This window comes from Microtus oregoni, unplaced genomic scaffold, assembly GCF_018167655.1.
Source record: "Microtus oregoni isolate MIOR12 unplaced genomic scaffold, Mior012 000001F_ref0000356, whole genome shotgun sequence".
In the NCBI taxonomy this organism is placed as follows: domain Eukaryota; kingdom Metazoa; phylum Chordata; class Mammalia; order Rodentia; family Cricetidae; genus Microtus; species Microtus oregoni.
The window spans coordinates 84733405-84751975 of record NW_024543060.1 but is presented as its reverse complement, the minus strand read 5'-3'; the positions used below and the strand labels follow the sequence as shown (position 1 = coordinate 84751975).

General features: G+C 47.6%; 1 protein-coding gene across 4 annotated transcripts in view; it reads left to right on the top strand.

The window, feature by feature from the left end:
* The window catches only part of Tmcc3 (transmembrane and coiled-coil domain family 3), a 152263-nt gene that overhangs the window by 79139 nt on the left and 54553 nt on the right, over positions 1–18571 (top strand). The window contains exon 1 of one of the 4 annotated variants that reach the window (XM_041667418.1): positions 965–1219. The exons of 1 other annotated variant lie outside the window; for it this stretch is intronic. In XM_041667418.1, the coding sequence (XP_041523352.1) occupies positions 1142–1219 (78 nt within the window). In that variant the 5' untranslated portion in view covers positions 965–1141. Of the gene's footprint in view, positions 1–964; positions 1220–2078; positions 2163–18571 lie in introns of those variants that run through there. 2 more of the 4 variants (XM_041667474.1, XM_041667465.1) reach the window with 2 other exon arrangements.

Genomic DNA, 18571 nt, shown 5'->3' with positions numbered 1-18571 from the left:
GTCATCCTCGGTCTCTGACAGGGCCTCCTAGCCAGTCCCTCACCGATCTTTCATCAGTGCTTCACAGGATGGCCAGACCTCTTAGACTTCCATTCTGATTTTGTCGACTCCTGGTTCAGGAACCCCGGCAGCTTGCCAACGCTCACAGAACAATGCTGAACTCTTACATGCTGTAAGTACAGTCTCACACAGTCTCTCTCCTTTTACCTCGGACCTCTGAGCTTGCAGACGCCCGCCCCCTAAGCCTGTGCCTGGAGGTTTTTTCCAAATGTTCAGTCCTGTTTTCTCTCAGCCAGCTAGGGGGATAAGCTCCTCCTCCTCTCCTCCTAGGTAGATCACAGTGCACTCAGGGCCTGTGGCAATCAGAGTTTTAAACCGGCCACCCTGGTCTCAGGGGCACGTCCAGCATAACCAGACCCTGTGCGTTGAATTTTGAGTTAGGCAACTGGGAGTGAATCCTTTACCAAGCAGTACTTTTTCTATTGGACTCCAAATTCCACTGGGACCAGAGATCGCTGAAGTGAAAAGATGAGTCCGGACTTCAATGTAGCTTACAACACAGTGAGTCACACAAGCACAATTAAGATACACAACACGGTGAAAGTGTGGTTCCGTGGAATCCTAGGTGGTAAAACGCCCCTCACTCCTGCAATCTTTAGCCCACCATCCAGGTCCAGGATAGCTGCCCGGCTGCCTGTTGAATGGAGAGTGTACTAAAACGCAGCCGCCAAGCTCCTGTCCCCAAAGCCATCTTTTAATCACACTCAAATGGGTCCCTAACCTGTGCCGACTATGCTCCTCTGAGCAGGGGGCGGCGTGGGAGGGCGTGGGCCCGGGTTGCAGGCAGGGAGGGCAGCTGAGCCCGGCACCTGGAGCGGGTCTGGGCGCCGCGCGGGGCGCAGGGGCGGGGAGCGGGGAAGGGGCGGAGACTGTCGCCTGCCTCCCCACCGGCGGCAGCGGCGGCGCAGGGCCGCGGGGTGTCGGCAGCAGCTGCAGCCGCCCCTGCCACCCCCTCGACCGCGGCTCCCGGGCGAGCGAGGGTGAGCTGAGCTCGGCGGGCAGCTGCCACCCCGCGCCTCCGTACAGAGCAGAGTGGAGCGGCGGCCCCGGAGAAGGCAAAGTTGCCAGTCTAAGCGCAGACATGCCGGGCAGCGACACGGCGCTCACGGTGGACCGGACCTACTCGGATCCCGGCCGGCACCACCGCTGCAAGAGCCGGGTGAGGGCGCGCTCAGGGCGGCGCGGGGGTGTGAGTCGGTGGGGAGGGCGGGGGTCGAACCGGAGACACCGCGCGGTAGAACCCATCGTCGGCCTCTCGTAGCCGGTAAGGTTGGAAGAAACCTGCGGCCCGGGGACCCGAGGCTACCGCTGGCTTGGGAGGCTAGCCAGCCTACACTGCCGCCCCGGCTCCGCGACGGTGTCTCCCCGCCAGGGAGCGCACGCTGCTGGTACCCGGGACACCCAGGGTCTGGCTTGGGGCACCGCCACCTGCGGGGCTCAGCGTGGCTGCTGCATCCCTAGCCCAGCAGCCCAGTCCCCTGTACCGTGTGCCCCAGATGCGCTGCCAAAAAACAGAAGAAAAATTCCAAAGTCCGTTTCGGCTTGTACGCTCCGGAGTTGGGAGCCGTGCAGAGCGGGTGCCTTAGCCACGGTTTTCAGTGTAATTTGTTGTTGCTGATTTTGGCTGTGAGCGAAAATAGCTCTTCTGAGCAAGCTATGGAGACCGGCCCTGGAGGGCTTCAGTATCAAGACTGAGGCCGCAGCCGCAGCCGCAGCCGCAGCTGCAGCCCCAGCCCTGGGCCCTCCCAGGGAATACCTTCCGTCCTGGACAGCCAAGTGTCCTAGCGGGATGGGGCGCCCAAATTCCTTCTCTCCTTGACTGATTAAAGTGCCATTTGAAACAGCACCTCCTCCACTATGGCAGGCCATACCTGGAATTGTTCTCTGAGCCTCCAAACTTCTGGCTTGTCCGTGGAATTGGGCATTTCGGTGTCAGCTACCCGGTATAAAGTTCGTCCAGGTAGACTAGGCACCTCCACCCACCACCTCCAAGATCTATTGATCAGCCAGAAGTTGTTGCCATAAGTGACAGTCGTGTGCCGGGTCCCTCATACAGAATGTGCAGTCATAGTTTGAAACAGTAATCGATTGTCCCAGAAGTGGTATGTTCGCCTCATTTCTCTCCTCACTTTAACTCCTAAGAATCAATTTTAGAAAATGATTTTTTTTTGAAACACAAATTTAATGTGTTTGGTGGAATCGCTCCTACATCGACCGATTCTTTTCCTGTTTCTTTAAAAGTTTCATAACAAATACACTAGGCAAGTATTGGGGGGAAAAATTAGAGTTTTGGTTACCTGCAGCCAGAAGTTTGTTTGGGAGGCTCATGAACACAACTCACCGAAGGAAAGATCTTTTCCTAAGGCTTTTATAATGGGGTGAGGGTGAAGTTAATATTGCAGTTGACAGGAGAAATTGCAGTCTTAAAATAATTTGAGAGCCTGAATTGTCACAACTCGGTGATCACCGTATGCAGCCAAGTTAGGAATGTTCGAGGGAGGGAGGGGTAAGCATGGGATGAGCTTTGTTCTAAGATTCAAGCTTTGTTGCCAATCAGATGGGTGGGAAAACCAGTGCTTACAGACTTGGGTAGGAAGTGGAAAGATGCGTTGAACTGCAGGCATGAGTGTCTTTTCCACAACAGTCAGGTCTCAGAAAGTGTCCAAGACCTCGTGTGGAGGGGATTGGCGTATTTTCTTTTAAAGGGTGCTTAGGGTTGTACTTGCTACATCATCAGCAGGAAGAGTCTCGATCTGTGAACCGTGCGGTGAAACTGCCTTAGATACCGAAGGTACTGATTATTCTACGTCACTAGTCCATTGAGCACAGGAAATCTAGTGAGGACTAGGGGGAAAAATAGAGGGACGACGGCTAGAGTTGAGTAGGCCCAGGTCACAGTTCAACGTTCCTAGAGATCCCAGTTTGGCCCGCTAGGCCATCTGCTTTTAACTGTTGTTTGTTGTTGCTGTCCTTTAGGGCTTGTTTTTGAAACAAGGTCTCACTGTGTAGCCCAGGCTGGCCTGTAATCCACCATCCTCCAGTCTTAGCCTCCCGAGTGCTGGAATTACAGGCGTGCACTGCCCTGCCTGGCGTTGCTCTTATGTTTTTTTGTGTGTTTTCCTGTGGAGATATCAAGGTATCACGAGAACTAATATACAGACTTTTCTCTAGTGGGGCCGGTGTCATTTTGCATCCCTCCTTAAGGCTGTAATAAGTCCGCTGTAATGAAGGCACAGCGAAAGCTATTTTGCTGTTGCAGAAAACGCCATCCCATTAGGTGATCCAGCAGCTCCTTGGTGGAACTTAATTTGATGGAGCTATAAAAAAGCATTTTCCCCTTACACCCAGAAAAGTATGCTACTGTACAGAAAGAAAGCGCCGAATAGCATCAGGGCTTAATTTCTTGACGTGTCTCTCCCATTGGAAATAAACCAGGATTTAAAACTCATCCCTGTAGTCAGTCTCCTCTGGCAAACTATTTCTTTTAAAGATGCTGATGATTGCCTGCGTGGATGTGTGGAGGTGACTAACCCCTCAGGAGCCTCTAGTTTCCTCCCAAGAACACCTTGCTGATTAACAAATGGTCATTTAAAAGCTTCAAAATCTTCTATCCATTGAAGGTAGTAAAAGAACACGCCCATACTTATTGCTGGGCTTTCTTAAGCCGTTGAGACTAAATGGCAACGAGACAGAGGACCACTGTAATACTGCAGAGGTCTATTTTTACAGCCAGGTAGACTGATTTAGATCCCACTCCCCTTCCAAAGTGTAACTAGTGATGTTTCTGGTCGTTGCTAAGCTAAGAAGCCAGAGTCATTCATATTTTTAAACTTCTTCGTAAAACTCAAAAAAAAAAATGATGCTTGTTAACTTGACAGACATCACCCCTTTCTGCTTTGAAAGAAAGAGAACGCATAATTAGAGCCTGCATTTTTTCCCCTTGTGCCCTAGATAATCAGAACCTATATCGAGAATATAGGCTTTCTGTCTTCCACACCTTAACTGGTTTTTGTTAGTTATGCGCGAGTCCGGTTGTTTTGTTTTGTTGAGTACCAGCTGCCGTTCTGGGCATTCAGAAGAATGATAGGAAGTTTACAGTCTGGGCTTGCCAGGCGCTTGCTGCCTGGTGAGTATGTCTTATACTGTGGCCCATGGCAGTCTAGCCTTCTCTTTCACAGAAAGAATTGAACCTAGTAAGTACAAAAGTATCTGACATCCAACATAAAACCTGTGTGGAGCCTGAAGGCCACCTGTCACACATTTTGAAGGCTCTGCCATCGGGAACAGTCCCAGTGGGTGTTGAGTAACAACAGGGGTTGTCAGGGAGAGGGGGCTGTTGTGGCCCTCCCACAGTGGAACTGGCTGAGCAGTGAGTCGGTCGCTCCGCCTGTTCCCGGGCAGGAAGTAGGACAGATAGAAACAGATCCTTGTAGGTGCTGCTGACCTAGGGAGGTGGCAAACTGAGGAGTGTGTAAGGGCTGTTTTAATTAGCGATGGGTTTCACACATACTAAGGTTCCGCAAGGAGCCTGAACCACGCTGAGTGCCTCAAGTCAGAATTTGTTTACGTTAGGAGGAGGAGGTTGATGGCGCCTATGCTTTTTGGAACTCTGCTTTGCCGCAGGCTCACTGACTCTCCCCTCAGAGAAGGATGACTTGCCCGCCACCACCAGCAGCTCACACATGCCTGTCACATCCGCTGCAGAGTGCCGCCACAGCTGCTCCCAAGTTAGATCTCAGAATCTGTTTTCCTTTAGACACTTCCTGAATTCCCAGAGCCCAAACCCGGAGCCCTCGATGAAAATTACCCACGTCTCCAGGAGGATCTGCAGTGTTTTTAGCCTCGCTGTTGTTAATTGTGTTTTTGTGTTTTCAGCGGAGGGGGTAGTGAGAGCAAAGGAAGAGAGAACTGTGAATCACTGTACTGTGAATCAGAATTGGGACTTCTCATCCCTTCTAAAAGGAACATCGGGATACATGATGTGCGCATCATCCAGCCACTGCATGGATGTGGAAGGGGTTCGGACTTATCATCCCTTCTAAAAGGAACATCAGGGTACATGAGATGCGCATCCTCGAGCCTCTGCATGGATGTGGAAGGGGTTCGAGTCGAAGGGGAAACAGTGTACTTGTCGAGTGGTTTTCTTCAGGGAGGCAAAAGAACATGCACGAAAGGGTGTAGTAGCAACAATGGCTAGGGCACACCAATGGCTTAATAGACACCGGAACTACTAAGTGCTTCAGTTTCAAATTCTCCCTAATCCTGACAGGGTTTCTCTGTATATCTTTGACTGTCCTGGAACTCGCTTTGTAGACCAGGCTGGCCTCAAACTCGCAGAGATTGGCCTGCCTCTGCCTCCCAAGTGCTGGGATTAGAGGTGTGTGCCACCATACCTAGCCTGGAACTTGGTCTTAAGCCCTTCGCTGGTGGCTCCAGGGCTGAGTGCAGGAGAGTGGCTTGGTCCTGATAACCCAAGAAATGTGTTAAGCAGCTCAGTCTCGATGGACCATTTGGCTGCTTCGGGACAGATGCGTGTGACACCTTCAGGGCACCTCCTTACTTGTGTATTCCAGATTTTTATGACATACCTTTTCTGGTCTTTTGTGCAAAGTCCTTTAGTCCAAGTAAACTTGTTTTGTTTTGTTTGGGGCCGTCCTGGAACTCACTCTGTAGACCAGGCTGGCCTCAAACGCACAGAGATCCACCTGCCTCTCCCTGCGCCCACCCCCGAGTGCCAGGATTAAAGGCATGCACCACCACTGCCTGGCTCCAAGGAAACTTTTGAATGAATGCTATGGGATGATGATTTGTGAACGTTTTATAACGCTGAGGCTAATTCTGTTTGGGAGTTTGGAGAGGCTTTAAAGGGTATTAAGTAAGATCATGGGTTAAGATCATTGGAGCGGGTTTGGAGAGATGACTCAGAGGTTAAGAGCTCTGGCAGCTCTTCCATGGACCCTCATCAGTGTCCCAGTACCCTTGTGGCGGCTCACAACCACCTGTAACTCTAGTTCCAGGGGATTTGCCTCCCTCTTGTGGCTTCAAAGGACACTGCACATGTGTGGTGCACTAATATACGTGCAGGCCAAACAACCATACCAAATATATAAATAAATGTATATATTTTTAAATTAGGCAACTACCTTTTAAGCTTGATATTTGGTCTTCGGGGTGGCCACTGGCGAGCACAGCGGAAGTGGTTGTTCCCGTGAACACGAGTTCAGACGGTGCCTGGGAGTCTGTGTGTCCTGACTGGCATGTTCCTTGTGTCGTACAGTTGGTCATCAGGCAGTGTTCCGGGAAGTCCCTCGGAGCAAGCCGCCGCCTCTTATGTTTCCCTCACCACACTTTGGGGGAAGTAGACCAGAGTGGTTCAGGCCTGCTGGTTCGGGAGTCTACCTCCCTAAGGTACCCTTGGGCACGTTCCCCAAGTTACCTTTTTACAGAAGCTGTGGTGTTACGTCCCTTGGAGACCTGTGGCATAAACTAGACGCTGCAGCATGAACCAGCAGCATTCGGCCCAATGACTGCTCCGTGACCAGTGAACGCTAAGGTGGAGAGGGCTGGCCATGGCCGTGGCACAGCTTCAGGAGCCGCCTCGCTATGGAGGCCCCAGGTGTGGTTTGCCTCACTTTGTACACTGCAGAGGCCGGGTCTCTCCAGCGATGGCTTCTGGAAATGCATTGCACTCGGTGTTGGACTTCTCATGCCTCAGCTCTCAGGGTGCGTGAGGAGCTTGATGGAGAGCAGTTGAGATCAGCTGGAAAGGCCGTGACCCAGTGACCAGGCCAGGACCTTTATGGGGTCCTTTACATTGCTGGACTGGTAGCCCGTACTTCTTATATGGTGCAGGGTTGGGAGCTTAGACTCCAAGGTTTATTGTGTTAGAGCTCGAAGAGGATATACATATATATATATATATATATATATGTGTGTGTGTGTGTGTGTGTGCATTTATATGTATGTATATAGTGTGTAATATGAATGTGATATACATACTTGTATAATATTATATATATGTATATATATATATAAATTTGGAGCTGGGGATTGAACTTAGGGCCTTGTGTGTGCTAGACACATGCTCTGCCATTGACCCCCACAATCCAGGACCCTGGAAGGGAGTTTAGACATTACCACCTGACCATTCCATTCTCAGAAGTAGAAAAGTATGTCACTCAAACTATAAAGAGCAAAATTAAACAACCAATACAGACTGATTGGGACTCACCCTTTCCCATCCATTTCCTTAATAGGGAATCCTTTAACAAGGAGTTGCTTTAAAATGTATATGTATATTTAAAGCAAAGATATGTGTCAAATGTGTATCTTAAATCACGTTACTTATTTTAAAATACACACTATATGTACTGCTGGGGCTTGAACTCAGGCCCTACCAAGTTAATTGCTAAACTCTATAGGAAGATTATCTTAGCTAAGCTAGGGAGGGTGCACATAAAACTATTTCCAGCAGAGGAACTTGGCGGGTGGGGGCTCGCTGGGTAAGAACAATTGCTGTAAAAATGAGAGGGCTTGAGTTTAGTTCATTTGATAGCCTGTGCAAAAGCTGCATGACCTAGAATCCTATATAGCTCTAGAGTTATGGGTCAGAGACAGGCAGATCCTGGGAGTACCCTTGCCGTCCAGTCTGCTGTTAGGAAATAGCAAGCTTCACATTCAGTGAGAGACCTTGTCTAAAAAAAATAAATAAATAAATCAAAGTGGACTAGGTGGTAGTGGCGCACACCTTTAATCCTAGCACTTGGGAGGCAGAGATGGGTGGATCTCTGAGTTCTAAGCCAGCCTGCTCTACAGAGTGAGTTCTAGAACTGACTCCATAGCTACTGGGAAACCCTGTCTTGAAAACTGAAAGGAAAAAAAAAAAAGGAGGGCTGGTGAGATGGCTCGGTAGGTCAAGGTGCTTGCTGCTAAGCCTGACGACTCAAGTTCAGTCCCTGACACCCATACAGCGAAAGGAAGAGACGCCCTCCCCCAAATAAATATAAATAAGTGTAATTCTAAAATCCGAGGAAAACATGAGGTGGGGCGTGACAAAGGAGGACACCTGAGGTCTTGCTCTGTTTGTTATCAGCCCCCCGCACCTCCCACATATATATGAGCATATACCCTGCCACAAACCCACCGTTCTCTCCGTGAAGAGTGAACTGAATGCGCTTGAAACCGTGGGACTTTTCTAGGTAATAGCATGTATCTGAATGATTTGGTGTTAGATCAGTAGTACCCTTCTGAGTTTATTTGCAGGTTTTTTTTGGGGGGGGGGGAAGCAGAAGCTGCAGCGGATGCATAAAAACCACCACGTAGCTGCACCGGACTCTTGCCGCTTAAAAACCATCCTTCTTGAGGCCCCTTGCAGCATCTCTGTGTTTTCAGTATCAAGTTCTGATACTGAAATAATTTCATCCTCATTGTGGCCTTCTGCCAGCTGGGACAGGAAGTAGGGAATGACACACAGATGCACAAGCCAGCTGGGACAGGAATAAGGGAGTGACACACAGATACACACGCCGTTTGGTGCATTGTGCAATCTGCAGGCATGCAGCTTGCGATCCCTCCCACCCGAGGACCATTGCCTCTGACGCCTTCGGGTCCACGAGCCTCCCATCCAGACAATCTTCTAGCACCTCCCATTCTTTGCAGCATACAGCCTGAATGTCTAGCACCTAAAATGGGATATCCTTGGGATTTCTGGAATATTTGTGTGTACATCATAAAATACATCGGGCTTGGCACCCAAGTCTAAACTTGAAATTCATTTAAGTTTCACACACACACACACACCACACACACACACACACACACACACACACACACACACACCTGCATGCATAGCCCATAGATCACTGTATGCCGTGTTTTGTATACCTGTGTTTTGACTGTGCGTGCCCCGTCACAGTGCTCAGCTGTGACATTTCCTGTGTGTTGCATCATGTTGGTATTCAAAAATCAAGGTTTTAGAATATTTTGAGGTTTTTTACTAAGAACATCCAACCTGCATATAACTTTTTACGACCAAACCTTAAATCCCAATCAAAACCTCCATCTAGTTCTTGGCTAGGGAACGCATCCTCTCTTCCTTTGCAAGTGGGAAGTGGGCAGAGCATCCAATGGCCCGTTGAAAGATGGCACATGCAATGTTGGTCCCCAGTGGCCCTCTGAGGGGGAATGTGTGTGACTTCTGCCGTGTACACCGACTGGACCCTCACCTAGCCAGACACTTCTCCCTAGGTGCCGCACCCAACTGTCCGTCCAAGTCTGTATGGCAGATGAAGCCCTCGCTCGCTCCCTCTCATTCCCAGGGGATGTTTGACCGTACAGCCAATCCCCAATCCTCGTTCCTGATACACTTCCTCGGCCACTTGCTTCCCCACCCCATCCGAGGTACACGTCTTAAATGTACATCTACCTCTTCTTTGCCTGTGACATTGCTCTCCCAACAAGGTTTCTGGCTCTGAGGAACAAAGTGACGGTGGAGAGCATGGGCTTCAGTTAAGCTTGACTGTCACCTCTACCTGCCAGCTGTGCAAGCAACCACGGGAAGTGGCTTTACAGGACTTCCGCGGGTCTCCTGTTGGTTAAGTCACTCACGGTCCGCCACAGAGATTCCCAGACTCCAGTCCTTCCCACACCGCCCACATAACGCTTGATGCCACCTGCACTATTATTTCCTTAATATTTCTAAGTCAGCTCACTCTCTAAAACTTAAATTGATTTTACAGTTATCAATGTGACTGTGCTAGCTAAATGCTGTCTGAGTTTGAGGCCTGCAGTCCCAGAGTGAATGAGGAGCAAGTGTTGGGGCTTGGCTGGGGAGGCTCCACCCTTGCCTTTGTCGTGGACTGGATCGGCGGGATCGAGGTGAGGCTTGGAAAAAGGAACCTCCTCACTCCTACCCTGTTATTTAATGCTTTCGCCGTCTGAAGGAATTCAGAATCATTAAGGAAAACACAAGCCTTGGTGCAGCTGGTCCCCCATCCCTTTCTGAAAGACTCGGTGGACATATGGCCTGGAAGATGCTTAGGAGAACATTTTCCCAGCTTCGCCCAATAGGAAACTCAAATCCAAGTTTCAGTGGAACTAAAATATTAGATTGCACGCACGCTCTTTCTCTCCTGTTTTCTTTTTTCCTGTGGCTTTGGTTTGATTCTGTCTTTGTGCATGCATTTGTTGATATTACATACACTCATCATCAATAGCTCAACAATGTTTCTCGATTTTACAGTGGAAGGAAAGTGGAGTGGGAAGTCCTTCTGTATATGTGTTGCTTTTATTAGTTAACGAATAAAGAAGCTGTTCGGGCCTATGGCAATGCAGAGTAAAGCCAGGCAGGAAATCTGAATATAGAGGTATAGAGAGAAAGTAGGTGGAGTCGAGGAGATGCCACGTAGCTGCCCATGAAGACAGGCGGCAGGACGTTACCCAATAAGCCACAACCTTGTGGTGATACACAGAATAATAGAAATGGGTTAATTTAAGATGTAAGAGTTAGTTAATAAGAAGTCTAAGCTAATAGACCAAGCAGTGTTTTAATTAATAATAGTTTCTGTGTGATTATTTCGGGTCTGGGTGGCCGGGAAACAAACGAGCAGCCTCCCACCTATAGGAAAGCATTCCTGGATAACCATTCTGGTCTGTTTCAGTACGGTATCCAGTAGGTTACACAGATTATTCAGCAGCCTCTTCTAGCATAGACTTCATGAGATGAGTTTCCCTCACCGTAGGCTACCGTGAGGGTCACGAGTGTGCTCATGTCACAAGGCTAAGCTGTTTGGTAGGTTCCATGCATTTTTCTACTTCCATTGTTTTCAGCTTGCCCTGGGGTTGTCTGGAGGGAACCCAGTGACGTGTAGCTGGTGGATTACTTCTGTGGATGTGGGTAAAACGTCAACATCCTAAGTTTGGTTTCTATGGCACGCAAATGGCTTTCAAAGTTGAGACATCATACATTGAACCATTGGAACCTTCTACATGTGTGTTTTCTGTGATACCCTTAAAATCCTTTGTGTATCAAGCAAGGTGTAGACCAGTTGCTGTAATTTTACATAAATATTATTTGGAAGGAATGAAGTCTACTGTGGTGGGTAGATGGTAGCCGGGTGGGAATCCTTAAAGGAGGTTGGGGATGAGTTGTGCCTACTCTAGGTTGCTTGTGTCTACGTTATATTCTCTTTAGTATCTTGTGACCTGAGAGATGGGGGCAGGCAGTGGAAGACCTTCTGCTAACAGACAGAACTCCTAAAGATGCATATCTTTAGGATGTTCAGAGAACACACTCAGATTGTGGAGCAAGGGGAAATTCAAAGCTGTGGGTTTTTTTAAGTAAGATTGAACATAATTATGCTCGTGTGTGTGTGTGTGTGTGTGTGTGTGTGTGTGTGTGTGTGTTGACTTGGAATGAGAGGCAGTTAAGTAATGCCTGGAGCTGCAATCCCAGACAGCAGTGTTGTCCAGAACTCATTCCCCGACTGAAAGCCATGCTTTGGTATCTAAAATGCTTAACCTCACTGGGTTTGCAGTTGTGTCTGAGGTCAAAAGTCTCTCTGTCTGCGTTATAAACCTCGTACGATCATCACGAAGGCCCCAACTTGACTTCAGGTCGCCGGCAATGTACTATTTTAATCTCACTAATTGGAACAGGTGGCCTCTGTTTGCGACTGAATCACTGGTTGGCACGGAGTTCCATTTATCTGACAATATGAGGCCCATTCAGTAAGAGCTGCTGATTGTTTTGGCATCAGGCAAAGCGCTTGCGAGCTCAGTGAAAAGGCACGGGGGGGGGGGGGGGGGGAAGGGGGGGGGGGGGGGGGAGGGGGGAGGGTGTCGCCTTGGAAGAGATGGAAGAAATGCAGCAGCAGCAGCATGCTCTTCTAAATAAGGAGGACTCCCGTGCATCCTTTGACTCTCCACGATGAGTTGGCCAGCTTCGGGAGGACCTTGTGATGTCTTAGTGTTTTCAGGAGCGCCGGCTCATCTTCAGGCATAGGGAAGGGGAATGCCCTGGGTGACTCTTCTTACCCCAGGAGCTCAGGCAGAACTTCTTAAGACACGTAAAGCAGAGCTGACCTGAGATTATGAAGCTCTCCAACTTTTTATCTTTACAGTCAGCATATGTGGTAGGCTTTGCATCACTACGATAAAACACCGGACATTAAATGCAACTTAGAAGACGGGTAAGGTTGGTTTTGCCCAGTTTGAGAAGTTTTGGTCTGTGGTCTTTGGTCCCATTGATTCTGGGCTTACGGTGAGGCAGAACATTGTGTCAGGAGGAATACTTGGCAGCGAGTGCCCACTTAATGATGGCCAAAAGAAGGGACTAGGGACCAGTGACAATCTCCCAGAACATGCTTCCTGTAACTTAACTTCTGCCAGCTAGACCGGCCTGGCCCTCCGGAAGGAGCTGTTCTTAACTGGTGGGTCGCAACCTCTTGGGGTCATCGGACCCTTTCACAGGGGTCACCTAAGACCTTTGGAAAACACAGATATTTACATTGTTATTCATAGCAGTAGCAAAATTGCAGCTGTGAAGTAGCATGGAAAATAATTTTATGGCTGGGGGCGTGGTCACCACAACATGGGGAACTGTATTAAAGGGTCAGAGCATTAGGACGGTTGAGAACCACTGTGCTAAAAGGTTCCAGACTCTCCTCAAGTCCCACCAGCTAGGATGCCAAGCATTTATTTAACAATGAGGGAACATTGGATATTCAGACTGCAATAATACGTGTTCATAGTGTCATGTCAGGGTATAAACACGGAATCCCAGCTTCTTAACCCGATACCCAGATTCTCTCAAATAACCGCAGTCCAGCACTTGACCTGATTCCTTCCATATTGACTACCAGCTCCCCCATGCTTGTGGATACCCTTCCTGTACTCTCTAGGGCCGTGGTTGTGTCCCCTTCACCTGGGCATGGGGGCCGACACATGGATGAGACCTTGTCAATGTTGAATGACTGAATACAGACAGTATGTATGTTGGGGCACAGCACGAGCATGGTGGGACTGGAAAGGCTGAGATGCATGTGTTGCCTTCAGTCTGTCCATATCAGTGGAGAGGAACTGGTCCTGATTTAATTGCTGCACGGGATGCCTGTGTGTGCCTATCCCAAGAGGTGCTTACTAGCCTTCTCGGTGTTGGGGGACTGTCTCGCTTCCAGCCCATGGTAATTAGGTATGTCAGCAACTCGCACATGCTTCTTTTGACACATGCAAAGCATAGGCTGGGTGCGGAAGTGGTTTGAACCAAAGAACACCTGCGCTGCTGCTTGTGATGTCACCACACTGAGCATGTGCCTTTGCTGTGTAGAACACGAGGCATTACAAGTGCACAGTGAACAAACAAACAACAATTTGTAGACCTGCCGGGACCCTCAGCTCACCCACCCTCAAGCCCAGGTCTTCTTAGGGTTTTGGTTCCTGCATATCCTGCTGATATGCTAGGTAAAACTGGTAGCTCATTTTAACTGAAGTTTTTCCTGTTTCAAATGAGGTTGGGTCATTGTGGTGGTTTAAAAGAAAATGGCAAAGGTGGTGGCACTATTAGAAGGTGTTGCTTTGACGGAGTAGGTGTGGCCTTGTTAGAGGAAGTGGGTCACTATGGAGGTGGGCTTTGAGGTCTCATATATGCTCAAGCTGTGCCCAGTGATTCAGACCACTTCCTGTTGCCTGCCGGTCAAGATGTAGGACTCCTCCTACTTCTTCAGCACCATGTCTGCCTGAAAGCCTCCATCTTGCACCATGATGATAATGGACTAAGCTCTGAAACTCTAAGCCCTCTAATTAAATGTTTTTCATTTATAAGAGTTGCCATGGTCATGGCGTCTCTTCACAGCAATAGAACTCTAACTAAGACAATCATATTTGAAAGTTTTGAACTTTGTAGACTATTTTGTTGTACAAGAAGTTCCTGGGAATGGTAGTGACATCCCCCTGTTACCCCTCAGCCAATTTCTCCTGATACTTAAGTCTTACAGAACTGGGTAGCCTAACAGGTTGTGCTTCCATAGACTCAGAGCAAGTGTTTGTTTCTGAGCCCTCTGTTTGTCTATTCTGACCACGTACCCTCTCATCTTCTGAACAGATTTGCAGGAGTCTTTTACCTATGGAAGAAGTTGCTGTCCATATACCGCTCTCTGGCCTTATCATTCCGGACCACTTTAATTTCTCTTATTATATAACAATTGAAAAAGATTGTCTTCGAAACAAAGCCTGCTTAGTGTTGCACGGTTTCCCTGGCTCGAAGTCCAGGTATACCACAACCACACCCTCCACTGAGACTTTCATCAGTCTCAAGGGACACTGCTCTGATCCTTTTGCATGCTCTCTGGTTGCTTCCAGAATTATGTCTCTTGCCACTGCAGGACAGAGACCCTCAGAGGCTGCCCACTATTCCCTGCCACCTGGTCCCTTCATAACGTGGCAGCTTGCTTCTTTAAGATCTCCATAGTCTCTCCATTATGTTGTCTCTCTTACCTCTAGACTCTCCCTTAGAGAGCTCACCTGATTAGGCCAGGCCCAACGGGTAATTTACTTTGATTAAAGTCAACTGATTAGGAGTCTTAATTATGTTTGGCGAATTCTTTCCCCTTTGCCATAAAAGATAGCCTAATCGTGGGAGTGAGATCCCATTTTGCTCTCAAGTTTCCTGGTATCCAGGGCAGACAGGATCATATCTTGGAGACCCTCTTAGAATTCTGTTAATTATGCTCATATATGTTCTTTATGGGTGGCGGGGAGCATCGAGCTAGCATCTCGAAAACACTGGGTAATAGCAGAACTCTTACCATGCAGACATTTGAAGGTCCTTAGGCTTGGAGCTTTGCGACATAGCCTTTGTCCTTTACAAGAGAAGAGTGCCTATGTTCTGCTGGTGCGTTTTATGATTTTGTTTTCCTGCATTGGGAAACCAGGTAGAATCACTTGGTTGCTTTTCAGATGCTCAAGTACTTTTTTTTTTTTTGCATAGTTACCTGTTTTTAAAAATATACCGCTTCCCATATGGACTAAACTTTATTATTTTGTCTTTTTTCCCCCCTTTTCTGTGAGTTTTAAAACTAATGAACTCAGCTGGTTGTAATTCTGGTGCATTTATTCTGGATTTTCATCCTCCCACCTCCTCCCCCAAGGAATTGGAATGAGCATTTTTGAGATCTCTAGCTCAGACATTTGGAAGATTTCAGGCAGGCACAATTCCAGTATCGTTTACAATAGTGAGAAGCCAAAAAATGGGGGCAGGGATAGTAAAGGTTTGTGCATTTGTGCGAACGTGTGTGAACTGCCTCTGGAGCGAGTCATATGGCTCAGTGGGTAAAAGTTCTTACTTTGCAAGCCCGAGAACCTGAATTCAGTTCCCGGAACCCACAGGGGGAAGAAGCAGCAACCTCTGACCTACAAAACAAAACAAAACAAAACAAAAAAAAAAAAAACCGGCTTCTCAACAAGTATAATAATTTTCTGGTTGCTATGATAAAATACTTTTTGGGTCCTGAGCAGGTAATTCCTGTAATCTTAACATTGGAGATGCAGAGGCAGAGGGATTACTGCCCAACTGAAGCCATCCTGCTTCATATAACAAGTTTCAGTCCAACCAGGCTACATTGTGAGACCCTGTCTCACGGAAGTAGAGCAAACCCAACAGAAGCAATTTAAAGGAGTAAGAATTTACTGTGGCTCGTAGTTCGAGAGGGTACAGTTCAGTCACGGTGGGGAAGGTGTGGCCGCAAGAGCAGCGTGGTCTGTGGCAGGAGCATAAGGCAGCTTGTTAGGGTTACAGACCAGGAGGCAGAGAGCTTAGGCTAGAAGTGGAGCTAGCCACGGCTCCGTCCTTCCTCCCAGCCATCCATCCACTTCCTGAACTAGGTTCCACTGCCACTCAGCGGTTCTACACCCTCCCCAGACAGGTGACCAAGGGTTCAAACGGGAGCCTGTGGGGGGTCATTTCACATTCAAACAATAACGAGTTTGTTTAGCATTTGGAGACATGGCAAGACTTCAGGTCTGGAGGTAACATGCTGCTTCTTACCATATTCTTATTATCTGTTCCCCTGGCACCTGGCTCACTATAAATAAATACTTATAAGGGGGTTGTTTGGTGCGCCTGTGAGCACTGGAGCTCTCTGCCTACCTTTATCACAGTTGTCTGTGCCCAGAAGCTAACGCTTACATTTCATAACCTGACCCAGGAGCATTTTCAGGTTCGGAGGGAGTGTTTGCATTGTGTGTGCTTTCATGTAGGGTGCTGGGCTCGCAAAAGCTCCCCTTATAAGCAAATCATAGATATTTGTTGTACAAAACCAACCAAAGACTTCCTCCCGTGCTGCGAGGGAAAGGGGCACGCACTGAATTGGTCCTTGTTTGGCTTCACGGGCACCAAATTTACATCAAGGGCCGCCTTCCTTCAGGTGCTCCCAGGAACAGTTGGGGACACTTTCTCAAAGTCCCTGCCCTGCTGCTGAGAAGTGGGAACATCGTCGTCTCCTGCTGTTGAGAAATTTGACCAACTCTGTGAGACAGAAATCAGATGAGCATAGACGTGTATCCTTGTCTCTCTTTAAGTTGTCAGTTTTAAAATAATTCATATTTTGGAATGATTTTGACAACAACGAGTTGATAAATAATAAGCCACAATTGAAAGATGAAGCAACTCCTTCTGAATACAAAACCAATTTTGTTTCCTCATAGTTGGGGCATTTCAGAAATCTCGGACATTTTGTCAGGAGACGCTACTCCTAAGTAATTGCTTCTTAAGTTTGTTTGCACAACATCTAAGATAAGCCTGACTTTTTTTTTCTTTTTCTTTTGGCAGCTAACTTATTAAACTCTCCATGGATTTTAATTTTCTCGCGTTTATGATTGCTTTGCTTGTTGAATTTAATTTAAGGTTGAAGTTATTGCCCTGTGGATGTAAATGCAGTGATATCAGATTCTTGAATTCTAAGGGAATAACATGGTCCATCAGAAACAGTAACTGTTGTTTAAGAAAAGGGGGGGAGTGATGTAAATCTCACAAGGAGCAAATCAAATTGGTAAGCCAATGCTTTTGATTAAATAGTAAGTTGGCAGAATTATTCATGACAACTAAATCCTCCAGATGTGGGGGAAGTTTTTTAAAAATATATATATAAAAGATTCCCATGTCCCCACCTCCTGGTTGAACCTCCCTCAATCTATTTCCCTGTTTGCATCAGATTCTAATTACCAGTGGCCGCAGCTGTGTGGGTGTGGTCTCCTTCCCTGTTTCCCCCCAGGTCTCCATCCCTCAGGCTGTTCTGTATTGCCCTCCTGCATGTTTTTGAACATCTAACGGATTAATAGATTCTGTATGGTTACTTGTCTGGTACTGTTTTTCACATAAACAGTATCTCCGGAAACTTGCTCTTTTTCAACACTGTGGGGTTTTTTTTAAATATGATTTCCCTACTCTCATCCTCCCCCTTCTTCCTTTTAAACCACTGTGCATTCCTTCAGTACACACAGGAAAGGGGGAAACAGAATGTGCACAGGGAAGTTCTAATGGTGTTCAGGTGAGCTTGTTCTGAGGCTTTTTATACTGGCATGTGCTTATGTGTGGGCACTGTGTGAAAGGACAACTCCACCTCTCTCGTGTGGATCCCAGGGTTTGAACTCAGTTCGTCAGGCTTGGCAGCAAGCGTCTCTTCGCTAAGCCTTCTACCATCTAGTCTTCAATTGCTTTCCCAACTGCTTGTACTTACGCAGTGGGTTTTGAACTGTGTTTAAGTATCTTTAACGGGAAATTTTTATATTCATCGATTGTGTGCCTAGGTCTTGGGATAGTATTTATTTCAAATATATGTATTTTAATTTTGCCCGAAAGCAAATTGGTTATTCCGGGTGTACCGAGAGACAGTTCTCAGATCTGGTCAAGACTTCAGCCTCTCTGCCCCCGTTAACGTCTGTAACAATTGATGCCAGTATTTTATTTAGTGAGACATAGTTCCCGTAAGTAAAATGTCCCCTTAGTAAGTATTTATGAATTCTAATAAAGGCAGAGTTTTGTCATCTGTCACCAGTTAGGATACGGCTTACTTCCAGCACCTCCCAAAGCACCTATTTAACAACCTTCTTTCTGCTGTCCTAGCCTCTGCCAGCCATTGACCTGACCTTTGGCCTTACAGTTCAACTTTTCTAGATACAGTATACAGTGATACAGTATCTCCCCACACAACATATTGCTTTACATTTACCGTAATGCTTTCGTAATTCTTCCTTGTAATACCACTCCCTGCCACACACCATTTTCCCTTGGAGAAGGGTCTCAGTAGGTAGCCCAGGAAGTCCTGTGAGCTCACTGCCCTGCCTCAGCCTCTTGAATGCTATATTCCTCCAGGCAATGCTCATTCTTCTTTATTGATCAGTAGTGGCCGTATATTTTTCAGAGGACTCCAGTGGGTGTGGCTGAACAGCAATGAAGAACGGTGAGCTATCATAACTCTGGTGTATGGTTTAATTGTTCTCTCCTGTGAATACCTCAACA